Raw genomic sequence first — 19788 nt, forward strand, 5'->3', positions numbered from 1 at the left:
TGAGTGCGTTGGGCTGAACAGCTAATCATCTTTATTTCCCTTTGTCACTTGATGTTGCAAGGGGATTTCACAGTTTGTTCCATCTGCTCTAGGAGAACATGCTGCCAACGTGAGGGACTCTGAAAGCCTTTCTGATTAACCCCTTGAGTTTTCTGCTTTTGGTAAAATTTGAGGCAGTGTGTATGTTGCTCCAAATTTAGTATGCATTGCTATAGAGTGTCTACTTTTAAGGACATGGTACTTTTTCTTTTAATATGTTAAGTAGAACCATGTAAAATTGGCATTTTTGTAGATTAAAAATTGTAGAATATCAGCAGTTTCAGATGTTTTAACCTAATAGAGAACTTAAAATGTAAAAGGGACTCTTTAAGGGCACTGGCACGTATATGTTCCTGCCACATTTTCCACCCCTGGAGGTTTATTGGCAGACATTTGTGCTACCTTAGTGCATTCTGGCATCGGGGTAACTGACTGAAAAACAAGGAAGCTAGCCTGTGCCACCTTTGAGTGTTGAGAGCGATTTGTATAAGGGGATGCTTCCTGGAAGAGTGATTGTGTGAAACTTTTGTGTCCTTTGACTTCCGAACAGCGAGATAGGTTTTGCGAGTATGTTTATTATTTCCTTTGTGTTATTGAGAAGGTACAGTTACCGGCATTCAGAAATCTTCAAGTAAATGAGTTCTTTTGGGGGTGAAAACAGTTTGTGATGCACTTCCTGGGCCATGGGACTGATATGTACCTTGCCTGTGATGTATTTCATGGAACATGGGACCGATATGGCCTACTTGCAACTAGCACCCCATTTTTCAAATAATAGAAAACTATCAACAAACAATGATTCAGCATCCATTCCATTCATGAAAAAACATGGCATCACCAAAAATATTTTTTTAAAAATTCATCTTTTAAAGGATTAAAGCCCTTTTACTAGAGAGTGAGCAATATTTCTTCTTTAATTCTTACTTGTGTTTCATATTGCCTGTCTAGCATTTGTATCTACAAAGAGCTCTATAACTTAACTGTTGCTTACTATTTATTTTTTCCCTCCATTTTATCATGAAAATTAATTTACCATTTATATTTAAAAATCTAATACAAACGTTTTAAACAGTGTGTTCTCATTCTCAAAATCTAAGGCTTTGTTCTAGTTTCATCATGCTGTATAAAAATTATTTGGAACAAAAAATTTCAGTAATGAGATAGTCATTTCATTTTCTAAAGGTCTGACATGTCAGCCTGTGGCATTACAAAAACAGACTCTTGTACCTTTTCAGAGGATGCTGTTTAATCATATCGGAGATGGGGCCTTGCCACGCAGTGACCCTAATCTTTCTACACCTGAGAAAGGTAGGTATGAAGCCAGCACCTTCATCAGTCCTGAAATGTGTAAGGGTTTGTTTTGTTCTCCTTTTCTCCAGTCTTCTGTGTGTCTGTGAAGAAGGCAGTTCCTGGAGATCTTTAATGATCAGGACTAGTTTGCTCTTTAGGGGATTAATGTCAGACAGTTATTCATGATCCATTCTTGAAAAAACTTTTTTTCTTGTAGGATTTAGCAGGAGAATCTGAGCAAGTTAGAAATGCCTCTGTTTAATAGCTTTTGGGTGCAACATAGTGTGTCACTGAGGCAATTCCTGCTCTTCCTGAAAGAAAGTTGCCAATTAGGCTACCTGTTCAGTACAACGAAAATAGCAACTTTCAGATTGATTCTGTGACCCTGTCCTTTGTCTTCCTTACAAAGCTCATTCTGCCAGCTCATCGGTTGTTTGCGGTGACTCAGATACAGCTCTTGTGCAATTAAATACTATTTAGGAATTGCAATCCAGTGCATAATGGACTGTGCCCTGCCTCAAGGTCATGGGGAAAAAAAAAAAAAAAAACCCAAACACATTCATTGCAGCAAATAGCCAATTAGCATCAGTGTGTGCAACATGGCAGAGGATGAAGAACAGATTAAATGTGACTTCTTCAGTTACAGGGAGGGGGTGGTGGTGGAGGGGAGTGGCGTGCAGCAGGTCACCCATTTGCTTCTCTCAGGGTCAAGCCTCCAAACTGGGGAGGCCAATGAATCAAAAGTCACTAATGAAACATCCTGGTAAAGTGCACTTTAATTACCCACATTAAGAACTATACTGCACTGTCATTTGGGTACATTGATACATTAGCACAAAAACTTTCCTTGGGAGATCAAAATTAGTGAGACCTTAGCCAAAATTATTTTAAAATGCAAATTGTTTTAATGTTACAAGTCAAATATTGATCTTTGGCTGTAGAATTTAGGAATGTGGTGGCCTTCTCACCCCTTTCTACCTAATAACACAAAGCAAATTTTTAAAGGAAGAGAGAAAAAAATATTTTAAGACTTTAATTCCATCCCATTAAAGTGGTAAAATCTTGAAATGCCAGATATGTCCATCAGATGGCAGTGTCCGTACAGGGAGCAAGCCACTGGAACTCTAAGACTTGATTTTCTAAACCTCATTGCGTAGAGGCCATTTACCACCTTGTGTGCCCTACCCTTGTGCCTAACAGGGTTACTCGCTCCCTATTCCTGCACCTTACTGAAGCAAGGACCAGACAGATTACAAAAAAATAATTAGTACTCTCTGTATTCCAAATTATTTTTGGTACATACTTACAGTATAATTCATTGATTTCAGGAAGAAGAGTCCTTTCCTCAAAGGGTTGGTCACTAGGATGGTCTGGTATGGTGGTTCTTTCCCACAATTCTGCCAAAGAGTTAAAATATTATGTCATTTGTTTCTCTCTTTTTGGGTGCCACTTGTCCATCCATAAATTTCCACTAAAAAAACAAGTTTTTAAAATAGTCTAGTGACTACATCTTCCATCTGTTATCCAGCATCTAAACGCATTTGTAATTCTCCACAAGTTTCTACACTCTGGCATAGAGATTCGTGGTTCTGTTTGACAGCTTGAGGGAAGTAAAGAGATATGCTATCACCCAATTAAATGTCAACTATAACTGTTAGCTAGCCAATTAAATAAAGGTTTAGTATTCAGGAGGTTTCCTGGTTTTTTAATCCAGTTGATTTTTCCATTCTGGATAATTCTGACTTTCTCCTAATATAAGATCTCACGTGTTTGAAGGGCGAAGCTGGACCATGTGTTTTTAGCTGTGTTATTCCCTTCCAGCTGTGAACCCCACCCCTAGCAGCTGGAGCCTGGACAGTGGGAAAGAAGCCAAGACCATGTCGGATAGTGGGAAGCTTCTCTCTCCCCCTGTCCCTCCAAGACCCACACTGACTGGTGGGTATTTGAAGCATTTGAGCTATCACTTTTATAAAATAATTTTTATTGTGTACTCCAGCTTGTCCTGAATTCCTCAGAAAGAGGTAGGCATTTGGTTTCTGAGGTAAATACCTTAGTAGCTGCATAGTTTGTTGATGATGTTCTGCCTCTTCCCTAAATACTATTTTTGTCTTAATTCTGAAAGGAATGGACTACTGAGTCAAGCAGTGGTCTTTTCTTAATAAACCCCTCAGAAAGGTTTTGTAAGGTTATTTTCCTCCACAGTACCATCCTCAGATTTTGGGGAGGTGCCCTAACCTTGCTATGCCACTAACATTTTCTCTATCCTTTGCTTTAACTACCTCCTTCTTAGCCGCTTCTGCTAACTCAGCCACTTGCTTCAATCTTGTTCAGGACTGACGCCAAGGTTTCAAGTTGCCCCTAAATAGGAACTGACTACCAGGAACTTCAACAAGGTTTATGAGAAACAACTACCTGGCGCCCATAGCGGTCCCTTTTGTGTTGGTTAGAGAGGTCTGTTTTCTAAAGGCAGTATTTCTCAAACGGTTGATTCAGGGCACTCATCCCCTGAGGTGCTGGTTCAGAAGCAAATGTCCAGGCCTACTGAATCAGAGTTTTTTTTAACATTTCTGCTATAAGGCTACAGGTCTGTATTTTACCAAGCCTTTCAGGTTATTCCTCTACTCCCTAGATTCTGAGAACCACTGAAAATGGTTTAAAAAAAAAACAAACTTCCTTTTTGAGTTTATAGCAATAACCTCTTTTCTTCCTGAGCAAGAAGCCATTTGCTTGGTGACCTATAGTTTTTAAGAGGAGCTTGTCCTACCCTACTGACTGTACCTATTCTGGTGATGGGGAGAGTCTTTTTTAACAGTTATGTAGGTCTAGAATAGGTTGGAAGCTTTACAAATAGAACTGGCCTAAAAGCTTGAGAAAGTATAGCACTATTTCCTTCATGGATTTTCTGGATTGATCATCTTTCATTTGCTGAATTCTAGCATCAAGTCTTATTTACTTATTTTTAATTAAGAAGAGAAAGCTGACTCTTGCTCTTTTTAAAATAAGCTCTATGCTATCAAGTTGGTTCTATACTTGTCAAAGCTAAAATTCACCAGTAATTTTTGAAAGGATGTGAGAACTTTAATCAGAACAAGAAATACCTTTAGGCTTATTGATAATTTGCATTAGCTGTGTGACCAAGGAAGGTTAAGGCTTATTAACCAAGTAATTTATATTTTATTCATGACATACACATATTTAGGAAGTCTCCTATTTAAACCTGATTGTGTGTCTCAAATTGGGAACTTGAAAGGCATTTTTTAAGGAGCAATATTATTACTAATGGTAAAGTCCCTGGGTGGCACAAATGGTTTGCACTCGACTACTAATCTGAAGGTTGGCAGTCGATCCACAGCAGCACCACAGAGGAAAGGCCTGGTGTTCTGTTTCGGTAAAGATTACAGCCACGAGAACCCTATGGAGCAGTTCTGAGAACGTACAAGTTAGAGTCACTATATACACTGAATTGGGAACGAAGTATGGTCCCAGTGTACCTCCTGGGACATTTTAAACCTAGTGTTTTGGTTTAAGGCACATTAGAAAAAAAGGCACTTAAATCGAAAAACATGCATAATCAAAATCTTAAATATTCCTCTGTGCCTTTTTGCTTTTACCGTTAGCTTCCTTTTGACAAAGCCAAACCCAACTTTATTTCTCTCTTTTAATATTTTAAACTAAGGATTTCATTTACATTAGAAATACATGAAAAGCAAGGAGGTAAAATGAATCAACTCAAAGGCAACAGGTGGTTATTAATGGTAGTTAGGTTCCTGAGCTAGTTCAAATGTGAAGACATGCATACTGATAGAACAATTGTAGGTCTCCGTGGGAAAACGCCTTCCCAGAAAAACATCTCTCTGAACCTGCAGTGGGTGCTGTAGTCACTGTGGTATCCACAGAGGTGGTGTCAGTGACTGCCTGAGTCAAGAGGAATAGGTCCCAAGGAATAGTCAGCCTTGACTTCCACCCCACTGATGACAGAAATCCAGTTCCCAGTCAGGATCTGCTTCTCTAGACATACATGGAGAGAACTCACACTGATGTCAACTTGACATGCGCTGACATCATGCCCCAGCACCCAAGGTGACAGACCCACAGTCCCCAAGTGTGATCATGGACCATTCTCCTGGGTCCCCTGGCACTCAGAAACGAAGGTGATCTTAGGTCTCTCAAGCTAACTTTGGGCAGGGCTGCTGTCCCTTCTGCACTGATTGCTCTCATGATCTGTCCGTATGTCATCATCTGTGGTCACTGTGGTGGGATCTCTGTGTTTCTTCCCTTCAGCCTTTCTGTAGTTTTCTTATGAGTCACAAACCTACATACACTGTGACAGCTTGGCGAATGGCAGCTAATCACAGAGCAGCATATCCTGGACTCACAGAAACCTCTCTAGGTGGAATTAGGAAAAATGGCATACATTAACCCTCTCGACTGGCATGGCAGGCTTTTACTGTATGCATCTGCTTTAGAGAGCCGGATTCGATCCACGAGCACACACAGGGAGAACAGTGATCACACCTGCTGTTTTCCAGGTGTAGGACCTGAAAATCTTGTAGGAAAAACAAATAGAAAGCTCTTCTTGAGCATGACGATGAAATCCATACAGTACCACCACCCAAGAGGTAAAGGGGGTCTGAGAACAGGCATTAAGGGGAGAAATGGAAAACTACTCACCCTTTTATGGACATGCCAAGGGTTTTCTGTTTCAGGAGTATTGAGGATGTATAAGGGGAAGCTGATATAAATATAGTCCTGTGGGCCTATTCAGAGCTGCTTGGGTGACCTTGGTCTTCCCATTGCTGCTCGTCAGCAGCTATTTCCCAAGCACTATTTCCCTGTCACCTCACACCTGAAAGCACCTTATGTGATAGATCAAGCAGTAGAGAAGTAGCTGGACTTTGGGGAACTATAAAGGATATTAGACCATTTTGGGACCCTGTCACATTAGTTAAAGCATCATGTATACACTGGTAACCCTTCATTAATTGTCCCATGTCTCTATAATGCCATCCTTCTCAAGGAATCTGTTTTGAATAGCCATCATTTAGTCTCTCCCCCACTCTTGCCTAGGAGGTCCTTATGCCTTAGACCATTTTTCTGGGCTTGCAGATAGTCAACCATCTGGTTTTTCTGAATAAAAGTGATACCTCTCTCTGTTTACAGCTTCGCCAGCAAGACACACAACACCGGTGTCCCCCTCCCCTGCTGGACGATCTCCACTGAAGGTACAGGCCCTTCTTTAGAAACCTTCGTTGGATGGAGGCTAGAAACTGGCCCCAAGGTCCTTTTTCCCTCAGACTCATCCCTGCACATCAAGAGGTGCTTTCATTTACACAGATAAGGCAAAGAACATATAAAGAAGGGACAGAGGAAGATACGAAAGAAATCAGCACAGGCTTTCCCTTTGGGGAGTCTCCTCCATGAATACTGCCCTTTGGTTTCAGATTGTTAACCTCATTCTCCAGATGGTGGGGCTGAGAACGTACAAGTTAGAGTCACTATATACACTGAATTGGGAACGAAGTATGGTCCCAGTGTACCTCCTGGGACATTTTAAACCTAGTGTTTTGGTTTAAGGCACATTAGAAAAAAAGGCACTTAAATCGAAAAACATGCATAATCAAAATCTTAAATATTCCTCTGTGCCTTTTTGCTTTTACCGTTAGCTTCCTTTTGACAAAGCCAAACCCAACTTTATTTCTCTCTTTTAATATTTTAAACTAAGGATTTCATTTACATTAGAAATACATGAAAAGCAAGGAGGTAAAATGAACAAAAAAATTTCTTGGGAGCAAACTGGAAAGCTTTAAAGGTTAGACATTTGAATTGGTATGTAAACATAGGCTGTTTAATGTCTTTAAACATACAAAATCCCCACGAAGGTCAAGTATAGTTGTTAGCCTCTATCCACATTTGAGTCAGACTGGCTGCAAGGATTGTCAGGACAGATGAGAGGTTGGTGTTCAGAGCGGCAGCAACAGATGCAGATACGAGGTTGAAGTGAGTATTGAAAGAATGATTTTGTGCCTGCGTGATAGTTCTGATTTACATGCTCCATTTTGTTGAGATATTTCTACCTAATGTGGAAGAAAAAAGACAAATTAGCCCCTAAAAACATAGAGGAGCAGGTTATAATACAGTGAATCTGTGGTGCTAAGGATACTTGAGGAGCCCTGGTGGCGCAATGGTTAAGCGTGCTCAACTGCTAACCAAAAGGTTGGCTGTTCGAACCCACCAGCTGCTCCACCGGAGAAAAGACCTGACGATCTGCTCCTGTGAGGATTACAGCCTATGGGGCAGTTCCACTCTGTCCTGTAGGGTCACTGTAAGTCAGAATCGACTCAGCAGCATAGAACAGCAATAATACTTGATGATAGAAATTGAGAATGTAGAAAGCAGAACGGAGAGAGAAAATGGCAAAGAAGCACGATTTCATTTACATACCCAAAATTTCTGATGTGGAAATTTGCTAGTGAGTGCAAATTGTTTGCTAGTTTTGTTGATATTCTGCAATGCAGCTGTTAATCATAAAGTACATGTGGCAGCATTCACTCTGGAAACCATAGATTGTCAGCTTGATTTGACATGGAGGAAAGCAACATGCCCTTTCCACGTCTTTACATTTATCATTCATCACGAGCAAAGAGCTTCCACACATTGCTATGTAATTAACACCTGTGTTTTTCAACACTTGATTTTGTAGAGTAGTAATAAGAAAATAAGAAGTCTTAGAGATTAATTCTTAAAAGTAACCCAAGGGCTGAAAATGTTTTAAGTAGCTACCAAAATACTCCAGATCCTCTAGGAAGAGAGATGATGACTGGCAAGGACTAGAAAGGAAAAATCATGCCCATCAAAGGAATGATAACCATGGCTCTGTCCAAGGGCTGATTCAGAGATCCCTTCTTTTTGTGTGCCCAAATTGTATTCCTCTAGGCTTTTAGGGAAGCTTTAGGGGGTGTAGACTATCTCTCTGCAAATTGCATATAGTTTTGTTGTCCGTACAAAGTCTATGTCCTTGTCTTTATGAATAGGATTTGAAGAAAGAGAAAATAGATTGAACATTTGTGCTGTAACTCCTAGGTTACATTAGAGGGCGCACTACTACCAAGCTATTGATTTTGCTACGATTAGAATGCAGTTTGCTACCTTTACTGATGAGAGTTTAGTTTTTTCCAGCAATTAAACACTGGCGTTAACCCTTAGAGAAGACTGAGCTTACCCGTCTTATTTTGAATTTGGGAGTCTGATTTTTTACAAAGACAGCAGTGAATTTGGATCTTTTAGTTGGGCATGCATGATTTTCAGCTCCTGCTAAAGGAAAAGATTTGTGTCCACCAATATTATTTCATTTAAAAAGAGAGACCGAGGTAAAGTTATTCTTGGGCAGCATTTTTCAAAGTGTGTTCCATAGGAACAAATGGTCCTATGCCCAAATAAGTTTAGAAAGCACTGGACTAAACAGTGTTATACAGATTTCTTTATTGTCTGAGTGTGAAGAGTTTAATATGCTAATATGCTTTGAAAGTACATAAGGAGTATATAGTATGCAGCATATTTCATGGAACCCTCCTTTCACAGAGCATCTCTTAGGACTCATATTTCTGAGGATACCTGTTGGGGTAGTAGCAAATTCCAATTCTGGATGGGGCCAGACAGCTAACATAAATGAGTGGAGGAGGCAGGGTCGGACACAATGTGGAGTCGTAGGGACTGTGGTAAAGTGAAAAATTCATGCCCCATCTAAAGGGGACAGCCTGTGCACAGCTTCAAAAGACTATCAGATTATCTCTATCCAGAGAACGTGAGCCATTGTGGCTAGAACTTCCAGTTCTTTACGAAATGCCAGAAATCTGGAGTTGGATGTGAAATCTTCCTATGTTTAAAAATCAGCAACTAGTTCAGGTTTTGTTAAAACACTGCAGATGAAAGAGTTCACATTTCAGGGTAGAGCCTGAGGACTGCGAGTTTGCAGTTTGAGGTTAGGAGTCTGGAGCTAGGGCAGAAGAATCAAGTGCAGGGCTTCAGGTGCCCCTCCTTGTCCTCCTGAAGTCTCTGGTGGGAACAGTGTCCTGCCCCCATGCCCTCAGGAAACACTGCCTTTGCAGTTCGGAGCTCATCCTAGCTGTACCGGAAGGGAGAAGTGGCACCTCTGTCCCCTATCTTCCAACTAAGGATATGCCTCTAAAATCGTTTCTTGATTCCTTTTACCCTCCTCCTATCCTGATGGGTAGGATGAGAAAGAGTAAAGGGGTCTGTGAAGTGGAATGAAGGAATGATGAGCCTGGCAGGTAAGCGCCTTATGTGCATTTCCTATGCTGTGAATGACAACACTGAAATTGGCATCTGGGTGTTCAATGACTCTGTCTCTTCCTTTTGTCTCCCCTCCTTTCCATTTGACATTGGAGCAGGGCTCTGTGCAGTCTTTCACCCCCTCTCCAGTGGAGTATCACTCCCCAGGCCTGATCTCCAACTCCCCAGTCTTGTCGGGCAGCTACAGCAGTGGGATTTCCTCTCTCAGCCGGTGTAGCACATCCGAAACCTCAGGCTTTGAAAATCAGGTGAACGAGCAGCCAGCCCCGGTGTCGGTGCCCAGCTACAGTGGGCCGGAGGAGCCCGTGCGCAAGGAGAGCAAGACGCCCCCGCCGTACAGTGTCTACGAGCGTACTCTGCGGCGCCCGGTCCCGCTACCTCACAGCTTGTCCATTCCCGTCACTTCCGAGCCACCTGCTTTGCCCCCCAAACCCCTAGCGGCACGATCGAGCCACCTGGAGAACGGGACCCGGAGGACTGAGCCCGGGCCACGGCCAAGGCCCCTGCCCCGGAAAGTCTCTCAGTTATGAGTCACTTTTCTATCTCCCTGCAATGAATTCTTTGCCGTTTACAAAATACTAAGTATGATGAGAAGACATTTAGTGTAGGCACTTTAATAACTTACTCAGATTTTTCTCTGAATGAATGAAATTGAAACTTGCTTATTAATATAATGTTGCACAATATTAAAAGTTACTGATTCAAAACCGCCAGATTTTCCATGAAGTATGGCTGAATTTCATGAAAACGTTTCTCATTTGGAAGTGGTAAATAGTGATAAAAACTTATTTTGTATCTTTTTACGTTCACTTTTTTTATATAGTTTAATCTTAAAACCAATACAATATTGTCAAACAATACTATGTGTGATAATGTTGTGTACTTTTTACTGAATACTTGATACTCTGAGAAAGCTTAGTAAGTCAATGCACACTCTAACAAAACGGTCCTTACTTTAGAAGGCTTCTGTAAATGAGAGGAGGCTTCTGGCTCTTTCCATGAGCAGAATGATCAATGCATGCATCAGAATTAAAGGTTAAAGCAGGCTAGTTAGACAATATACTTAAGGGGGTTACAAGGATTGGGACTGGAAGTTGTTTTGTTCTTGTAACAAAATACTTCTTTCAGATTGCTTTTGATCTTTGACAGCTGTACATTCTTAAAAATCTACTTTGTGAATTGGTTGGTGAATCCTTTAGTACCCTAACACCATGATATCTACTGTATCTACTGTATTTCTTTTTTAAGGTGCAATTTACTTTCAGAGTTCCAATCAGCGAGGTGAAGCAAAAGACCCCTGGAGAAATGCTTACTTGAATTTTGTGCTTCCTTACTTGATAGTTTCCTACAGAAAATTTGTCATTGAAGAAGAGCAGACATTCAAGTATTAAGTAGGCACAAATTAACGTGTCCCATTAACAAGAATTCAGGAATCAATACAGCACAGTATTAAATCAATAGCGTAAATGAAGAAAAAAAAAAACCTTAGAGGAAATATATTAGCATGATTAAATGGCAAAAGGACTTTCAAAAGGCAAGGGCATTAACTTTCAATCCTGCACAAAATAAAAAAGCTCACTACTCTCCATTCTTCCCAGTGGAGCTTGTCTTCTTAGCTGATCCTGTTGTCCTTTGGTTGAAGGAGGATGGCTGTTGACTGCTCTAGCTTGAATTGTGCAACGTAGCATCTTAGATCTAGGTAGGAATTAGCGATGCTAATGCCACAGTCGTAGGAGTGTGAAAAAAGCACCTTGTATGTAGTAATGTATTTTGTATCTTTGTTTTTTCTTTTACTGACTGTTTATAACACTCACTTGATAATAGATATATATGAACTGTATTTTAAATCATACTGTTAAATATTTTCCCTCTTTTGTTGGGAAGCTCATTTTAGTTTAACTGTGTTTGTTTTTGTTGATAGCTTACCTGGAAGGCAGTGACCACTTTTTTATATTCTCTTAATGAAACCATTCAGCAGGTCTATGCTGTTGAGGCTGGTTATAAAAGTTTTCTATAATAAATGTTCCAAGTATTTTTGTACATAACTGGTTAATTTTAATAAGAGATACCATTATGTGTAAAAAGAAAAAAAAAATAAAAATAAAAGCAAACAGTTGTGAATGCAGTATGATTGTTATAATTATGCCAAATACTTTATGTATGAAAAAAGAATATTTGTACATATGTGCTTTTAACAATAATTCTGCCATATTGACTTTACAGTTTTGAATGTCAGAAATATTAATATATGTTAAAATATTTATGTTTAGTCAAAGTGTTCATAATTGAGAAAAGGAACATATGAATTTTAGCTTTGTATCTTGCAACTTTTGCAGTTGGAAATTTCTTGAACTAGCTTTGGATGATAACATTTTGTGTTTGTAATCACATCCTTAAAATATATGTGTGTGTGTGTATATATATATATACATACATATATATATAGAAAGCTCCATACTTCTGTTGCTTTAAAGAAGTAAAATCTTCCATTTAAATAAGGTGACATGCATAAGATAACAAAGCTTCTTTGATTTCCTTTTCCTGTGTAATTTAATAATTCGTTGGCTAGTGCTTGGGCACAGTATGAATCAGTGTTGTTTGCTCTTGAAGCCATTTTTGTTTTTTGTTTTTTTTTAATTTCTGGCAATGAATAGTCAAATTTATCGTGTGTGTATTTCTGAAGCAGCTATAAGCAGAACATTTCAGGAGATTATGTTTGCTCAGATGTTCATCTTGGTTGCTGCTGAATGGTAAATATTAAATAAAATTACTTGATTAATCTTAATATTTGTCTTTCTTCCTATCATTGGTGTGTCTTTACCCAGAACTGTGTAAATCTCTTGGTCCTATCGTACTAAATTTTCAGACTTTGTTGATAGAGCCTATTTTTGTTGTTGTTGCCTCAGTTGATGCAGTTCGTCCTCACTACGAAGCTCATTTATGCCATAGAGAACAAAGGTTGACTAGGTCACAGTATGAGTTAATATCCAGTGGAGAAGGTAGCATTCACTTCAGTGGCTGACCATTAATTGGCTTTAACTAGAGCCAGTTTTACAGTCAAAGCATCAAAGTTTGTTTGCATTAGAAAACTTGACACAGATACCTGCCAGGTGTACAAAGGAATTGTTGAGCGCTGCCTTTGCCAGCAGCAACAAACTGTCTTCATGCCAGCTTTTCTCCCTGATTTTCATAAAACAACAGGAACGATATTTGACAAATACTGCAAAACCCAGTGACTACCAGATTTCTGTTGATAAAGCCTGGCTTTTAATTTTGTGACATGTGTCTATGCTATGTTAGGTTTATGACATTTATGTAACTCAATGCTAAGCAAGCCATTGTCTAAAGCTTCTGTCCCATTAAATACCAAAACCCATTTAAAGGCCGTTTATCAATGTCCTCCTGATTATTTCTCAACATTAAGTATATTTAAAGCATTTTTGGATCTTTTTCATTACAACTGAGCTCGTAAGTATTCCAATTGTACAAGCGTAATTACAGTATGAATAGCTCAGTATCCTACCTACGTAGTCTTCTTTCTGGATTGTTATTGATTGTTCTACAAAACACAACAAGGAGAATAACAAGCTGCACAGCTTTGCCTTTCTTTGATCTTTAGACATTAAAAGGTGGTTTATGAATTCTTAGTTATTGATTGAAGTAAGCCTTGCCCTTATTACATAAGAATACCATTAAAAAGATTTGAAAAAAATGACAGAATACCAGTCCCTTAATATTATTATTATTATTACATATTCCTTTTGTCTTTTTCTACATGTATGTATTACACAGCTTTTCTACATTGTTGTGTGCCAGTTTCTCAAATATCACCCGCACAGATTGTTTTAAGACAGGGCCAAGTTTATTGCTCACTGCCATTAGGGAGAGTGCTACCTCAGCAGAGGTTTACAGTAATGTCTAGGGCAGGAGGGTAAGGTTGGATTTCATTGAAATTTTGATGTTTGGTTTAAGGTGAGTCTTCCAGTGCGGGAGTTTGATTGGTATTTGGTAAAGATCATGATATATGAGTTTAGGGTTGGTGGAAACAGCAAGACAAGGATTTTGAGTAGAGGGGCGCCAAGAGTTTTAGGGTGTAAATTGTTTATTGATGCTTTCTATTGAAGAGTTGACAGTTCTGTTGAGAAGTTCTTGTGATGAACAATAAAGTCATTTGCGTGGGCAAGAGTGTTCTGGAATAGTAAATTTATGCTAGTGACAATAGAAAGGTAAAATCACGCTACAGTAGACGTAAGCTGCGTGGGGTAGATGGTTTCAGTTCTCAGCATGTGTGTTTTACATGGTTATAATCACAATGTGCCTACACTTACTACCCTTAATTTTTTTTTGTATGCTTAATGTATTAAGTATTTACTTACATATTATCACATGTATATAAAAAAGCAAAGTATATATTCCATAATTTATGTAGCCATTCCCTTATTAATGGATATTATATTGTTTGCCATTTTCCACTACTGCAGATAACACCGTGACATTCTTACATATAGCTTTTTCCATGTTTTGGATTATTTCTTTAAAATGTATTCCTAGACTAAAATTGTAGGGGCAAAGGAATAATGATTTTTGCTGTTCTTTTGCATATTGGCAAATTGTTTCCCAAAAGTGTTACAGCAGTTTTAGTGCCATGGGCAATAAAATCTGTTCACAAATGTTCATAGGACCTTTACTTATAGCCAGAAACTAGCAACAGCCTAGAGCTCCTTCAACAGGTGTGGCACACCCATACTGTGGAATACTACCTGGCAATAACAAGAACGAATTATTGATGCATTCAAAACCTTGAATAGATCTGTTTGCTTGCCTTTTCCAGGAGCCCTGGTGGCACAGCGGTTAAGAGCTCTGCTGGTAACCCAAAGGTCGCCAATTCGAATCCACCAGCTGCTCCTTGGAAACCCTATGGGGGCAGTTTTACTCTGTCCTGTAGGGTCACTATGAGTAGTTATTGACTCGATGGCAAAGGTTTAGTTTAGTTTTTTTTTTTTTTTTTTTTTGTAGAGATCCCCCGCTTTCCTTCTCTCATTACCCCTTTCCACAGTCTTTAACGTCAGCATTGCCAGGTTTTGATTCCATCTCACACTGCCATCTCTCTGGTTCTCCCATCCGTAGTCACAGCTTCCTCTGATTCTGACCTCTTCCACTTTTAAGGACCTTTGTGATTACATTGGGTCCACTCATATAACCCAGAACAATCTCCCTATTTTAAGGTCTGCTGATTAGGGACCTTAATTCCATTTGCATCCTTAATTCCCCTTTGCCATGTAACCCAACATATTCATAGGTACTAGGGATTAAGATATGGACACCTTTGAAGGACATTATTCTGCCTACCACAGTTGGCTTCACAGCTCTCAAAAACACAAAGTTAGAAAACAATGGAGTAATGCATTCAAAATTTTGAAGAATTCATATACCCATCAAAATTATCAATCTAGTGTAATGGTGGAATAGATATTTTAAGAAAGACATGGGGTCTCAAAACTTGTTCATAAACTTTTTTTTATGGCACTTCTGTGAAAAATGTTCCACAAAAATAAGATACTAAGCAGGAAGGGAGGAAGAAGACATGGGATTCAGGAAATGCGATCCAGCACAGCAGAGATGAAGATGATCTCCAGAGTGCTAGGAAATCCCAGTAAATCTGCTGTACAGCAGGTTTAGAGAGCAGGAAGTCAAGAGAGCAGACTGAGCTGTCCACAAGATGATGAAACTTAGGAAATACCTTATGTGTTTGAACTTACGAAAGGGAGATTTACTCTTATGTCAGAGTTTTTCGGGGATAGATACTTAAAAAGCTATGCAAGTGTAAAATGGCATGGTAGTGGGATCTGACCTCCTTTAACTTTACAAAGGAGAAAGGAGAATCAAGATCAACAGCCCAAGGCTGATTCCTATGAGGCGGAGGTCATTCGTGCCTCCACCCTCCAACCTTTTTACAAATTCTGACACAAACTGCCCCTCCCACGGCACTCTCTACTACTCTGCTGGGTTCAATAATTCATTGTAATGGTCACACAGAACTTACAGACCATACTCACCGTTATGGGGTTTATTAGGGAAGTAACAGATTACAGTTCAGGTTCAGGAACACCAGAATATAGTTCTTTGATCAGGACAGCCTCTTCTCAGCCATGCCCACAAGGCAAGCCTCTATCTAGCCCTCGGTCCCTTGGCCTGGCCTCTGCTCTGCTTGGGCAAGTGTTACAAAGCTCTTTTAGCTCTGCCAGTAAGTTCCCAGAGGCACCCTACTCTGCCAGTAAGCCTCAGCCCAAAGGTGCTCAGTTCTTGTTCTGTGGGTCGACAAACCTAGCTCCACCAAGTGCTTGGAGGCACCCTACTCTGCCAGCAAGCCTCCTGCCTGAAGGTGCTCAGCTTTCTCACTCGCTCTGTGAACCAGGAAGCCCACCGTGTCATCTTCCTGATGGTCTCCTGCCAGTCTCCTGGTTCTGCTGCCACGATTTCTCTGCCACTGAATCTCGCCATCTCCAGTGTTTCAGCTCTCTCTGTCTCCTGGATCTAGGATGCTCTCAAGGCAGTGATCCCAGGTCCAAAGGACACGCCTCACTTCTGGCTCTTCTTTCTGGTGGTGGTGAGATCCTTTCCTCTCTGTCTCTGAGATGGCTCATTTTAAGCCTAGTGGGATGGCAAAACTGACCAATCCCCTCGTTAGGGTTCCATATACCTTATTTGCATGGTCCTGCTCCATAAGTGTGCCATGCACCTTATTTACATTACTAGCAAGCTATTTAATCTCCTTGGTGGGCCACAAGCACCTCATTTCATAGTCCCACCCAGTTATTTGGCGGGAGTTATAAAAACTATGGTTAGAAGGGACATATTATGTAATTCACTGCACTGCAGCAAGTGAGAAAAAAAAAAACAAGCTAATTAATAACTCCATCCAAAAAACCAAACCCACTGCTGCCAAGTCAATTCCAACTCATAGTAACCAGACAGGACAGAGTAGAACTGCCCCCAAAGGGTTTCCAAGGCTATAAATCTTTACGGAAGCAGACTGCCACATCTTTCTCTGGCAGAACAGAAGGTTCGAACCACCGACCTTTTGGTTAGCATCCCAGTGCTTTAACCACTGCGCCACCAGGGCTCCCCCCAAATAACTTTAAAAAAAACCTCGTTGCCGTTGAGTTGATTCCAACTCATAGCAACCCTGTAGGACAGAGTAGAACTGCCCCATAGGGTTTCCAAGGAGCTGCTGTTGGATTCAAACCACTGACCTTTTGATTACAGGTGAGCTCTTAACCACTGTGCCACCAGGGCGCCAAATAACTCCATAGAGAACAAAAAAAAGTTTTATATAAGAAAGTGAATGTAATCATAGTATGCTGTGTGGCTCAGCTGCATATAATATTTACATAGGCATGGAAATGTTAAACCTGTATGCTGAATCTAACTCCAAACTATAATATTGGAAGGCTTAGGGTAAAGAAAGAATGTGTGTGTGTGTAGAATGAAATAGTCATCTTTCATCATCTTCCGTAAAGGGATGTCAGTAGATAATGCCTAAAATAAAAAATAATAATAATAAAAATCAAGAGGTAGCAATACAAGATATTTTTAAATTTAGAGATATAAGAGTAAATATCAAGAAATAACTAAAAAAAATGGCGACAATAATTGCCTCTGGGAAATGAGAATGGTTGTTGGGAGAGTATGTTGCAGGCGACTCCTACTTTTCACAATAAGCCTTGTAGAAAGAACTATGTGCATGTAAAATTTTGGTACATTTTAACAGATTGAGAAAAAAATAGTTTACAAATTTCAGATACCACCACACTGGTTTCATTTCTCTTGTTTTAAGATTTTTTTTTTTCTCCCTCTTTCATAGGACAGAGCAGATCTGGATCTGGACCTCTTTGAGAAGCTTATACAGAGAGTTTGCAACCAGGTGTCTACTTAGGATGTATGTGGGGCTGGTAGGAGGAGGTGAGAGGGGAGGTGTTTCTGGACCCATGTGTAACTCACCTGGAGCAGAACTGATCGGCAGTGAGACCAGCAAATTTGGATCCCATTAACTCACCTGCAGTGGGTTTATGGGGCAGGCTCCTCTGTTCTTTGGTAGCAGCACTGAACAGCCAATAGAAACAATTTTGGGGTAGAGATTTCTGAAAGGAAAGCACCAGTCAACAAGTTCCTTTTGTATCAGTAATGTGAATTTTCTCATTCTGTTGTTCCCGAGTAAGTCTTGGTGTGACTTACAGAACAACAGTTAACAGGACCCGACTATGTTCTTCCCTTAGGGCTAAAGGTAGTAATGGGTGAGTGTTAATAGCACTTCAAGCCTATGATAAAGGGAAATTTGTTCAAGGGTCTCTGGGCACACCCATTCTCCCTCCCTCACCATCTGCAAGTAGACTCCTGCCTTACCACACACAGTTTGCCGAAATCCTTGGGCCAAGTTCAGAAGAGGGGGTAAGGCAACTTTCTAAGCTTAAGAAATTACAAAACCTTGACAGAATTAGCTGTATTAAATTTCAAAACTTCTGTAAGCCAAAGAGAAACATAGCCAAAAGAAAAGAGCCAACAACAGACTGAAAATACATTTGCAGCAAATATGACAGTTAATATCTTTGTTTTTAAAGAACACATCCAAAGTTATTTTAAAAATACACTATTAAGAAGCAAAAGTATTGGAAGGGAAGAGAGAAAATATGCTAATAGGGAAATAAATAGATAATTTACAGAAGATAAACCATAAACAAACATATGGTAAAATATCAACCATTCTACTAATCAAAAATAAATTTAAAAACAATGAACATTTATCTATTATAAAATTAGCTAAATGTATAAAATGAGTACTCAGTTCTGAGAAGAGGATGTTGAAAGCTGGACTCCTTGATTTAGCTGGTGACACTAAATTAGGATAACTTTTTTGGAATGCAATTTGGAAATATGGATCAAGAGTTTTAAAAATGGTAATATCTTTGAGCCATAATTCCAATACTGGAAATCTAAGCTAAGAACATAATTTTAAATGGGGACATGGGTATGTGGAAAAACAACAGGCAAAAATTTTAAGTCTGAGAAATTCCTAGTAGTAGAGAAATACCATATTTTTATGCACATTTATGCACACCATCTAAGTTTGTTTCCCAACAGCTCCCTCTCCCCAGGAGGTATTTTGTTATGAAAGCCTGTCTTAGGCTGGGTTCTCTAGAGACGCAAAACCAGTAAAGCATATGAATACATATATAGAGAGATTTATATCAAGGAAATGGCTCACGCTATTGTAGAGGGTGGAACATCCCAAGTCCATGGATCAGGATAGAGGCTTCTCTCAATTCACATGGCCGCAGGCACTGGTGAACCCAAGATCAGCAGGTTGGAGAGCAGAGCTCCCACTCAGAGGCTGTGAAGATCCACGAATCCCAAGATTGGCATATAAGCTGATAGCTCAAGTCCCAAGAACCGGAGGTCAGATGAACAGGAGGCAGCTGCAGGATCCAAATTGAGCAAAATGCCAAAACATCTGCTTATATTTGGATACAGGCCACACCTCCAAGGAAACTCCCCTTCAACTGATTGGCTACTCACAGCAGATTCATCATGGGAGTGATCACATATAAACACTGAGAATCATGGCCCAGCCAAGTTGATACACAATCTTAACCATCACACAGCCCTAGGAAATTAGATAATAACTTTCATAATCAAAATGTTCAGTAATGGTAGCTGGACACCATCCAGTTCCTCTTGTCTCATGGCAATGGAGGCAGTTGTACATGGAGGCAACCAGCCACACATTCTGTATCCTCCTCCTCCTCCTGGCTGTCCTTTTCTCTCTGTTGCTCCAGGCCAATAGAGACCAATTGTCATGCCTTGGATGACCACTTGCAACCTTTTAAGACCCCACACACTATGCAATGAACTAGGACGTAGAACAGAAGCACTGAACACCTTATTAGGCCAATCAACTGGGATGTCCCATGAAACCATGACCCAAATCAAGGAACCAAATCCCATGAGGTTTTTGGTTGTGCATAAGCAGCCTCAGCAGCTGCTTTTTTTTTGTTATTGTAAATGTGTCTATCACACAACTTTTGCCAGTTCAACTTTTTACAGGTGTACAACTTATTGGGCACAATTACAATAATCAGCTGTGCAACACTA

The 19788-nt window shown here is 39.9% G+C and overlaps 1 protein-coding gene across 1 annotated transcript in view; it reads left to right on the top strand.

Moving 5' to 3' along the window:
• Positions 1-12685, top strand: part of DOCK4 (dedicator of cytokinesis 4) — a 481731-nt gene extending 469046 nt beyond the window's left edge. Inside the window, exons 49-52 of the mRNA XM_023737032.1 lie at positions 1275-1347; positions 3151-3264; positions 6490-6551; positions 9738-12685. Coding sequence (XP_023592800.1) covers positions 1275-1347; positions 3151-3264; positions 6490-6551; positions 9738-10169 — 681 coding nt within the window. The 3' untranslated portion in view covers positions 10170-12685. The remainder of the gene's footprint in view (positions 1-1274; positions 1348-3150; positions 3265-6489; positions 6552-9737) is intronic.
• The last annotated feature ends 7103 nt before the right edge of the window (positions 12686-19788 follow it).

The sequence above is a fragment of the Trichechus manatus genome, unplaced genomic scaffold (assembly GCF_000243295.1).
Source record: "Trichechus manatus latirostris isolate Lorelei unplaced genomic scaffold, TriManLat1.0 scaffold00096, whole genome shotgun sequence".
NCBI lineage: Eukaryota > Metazoa > Chordata > Mammalia > Sirenia > Trichechidae > Trichechus > Trichechus manatus.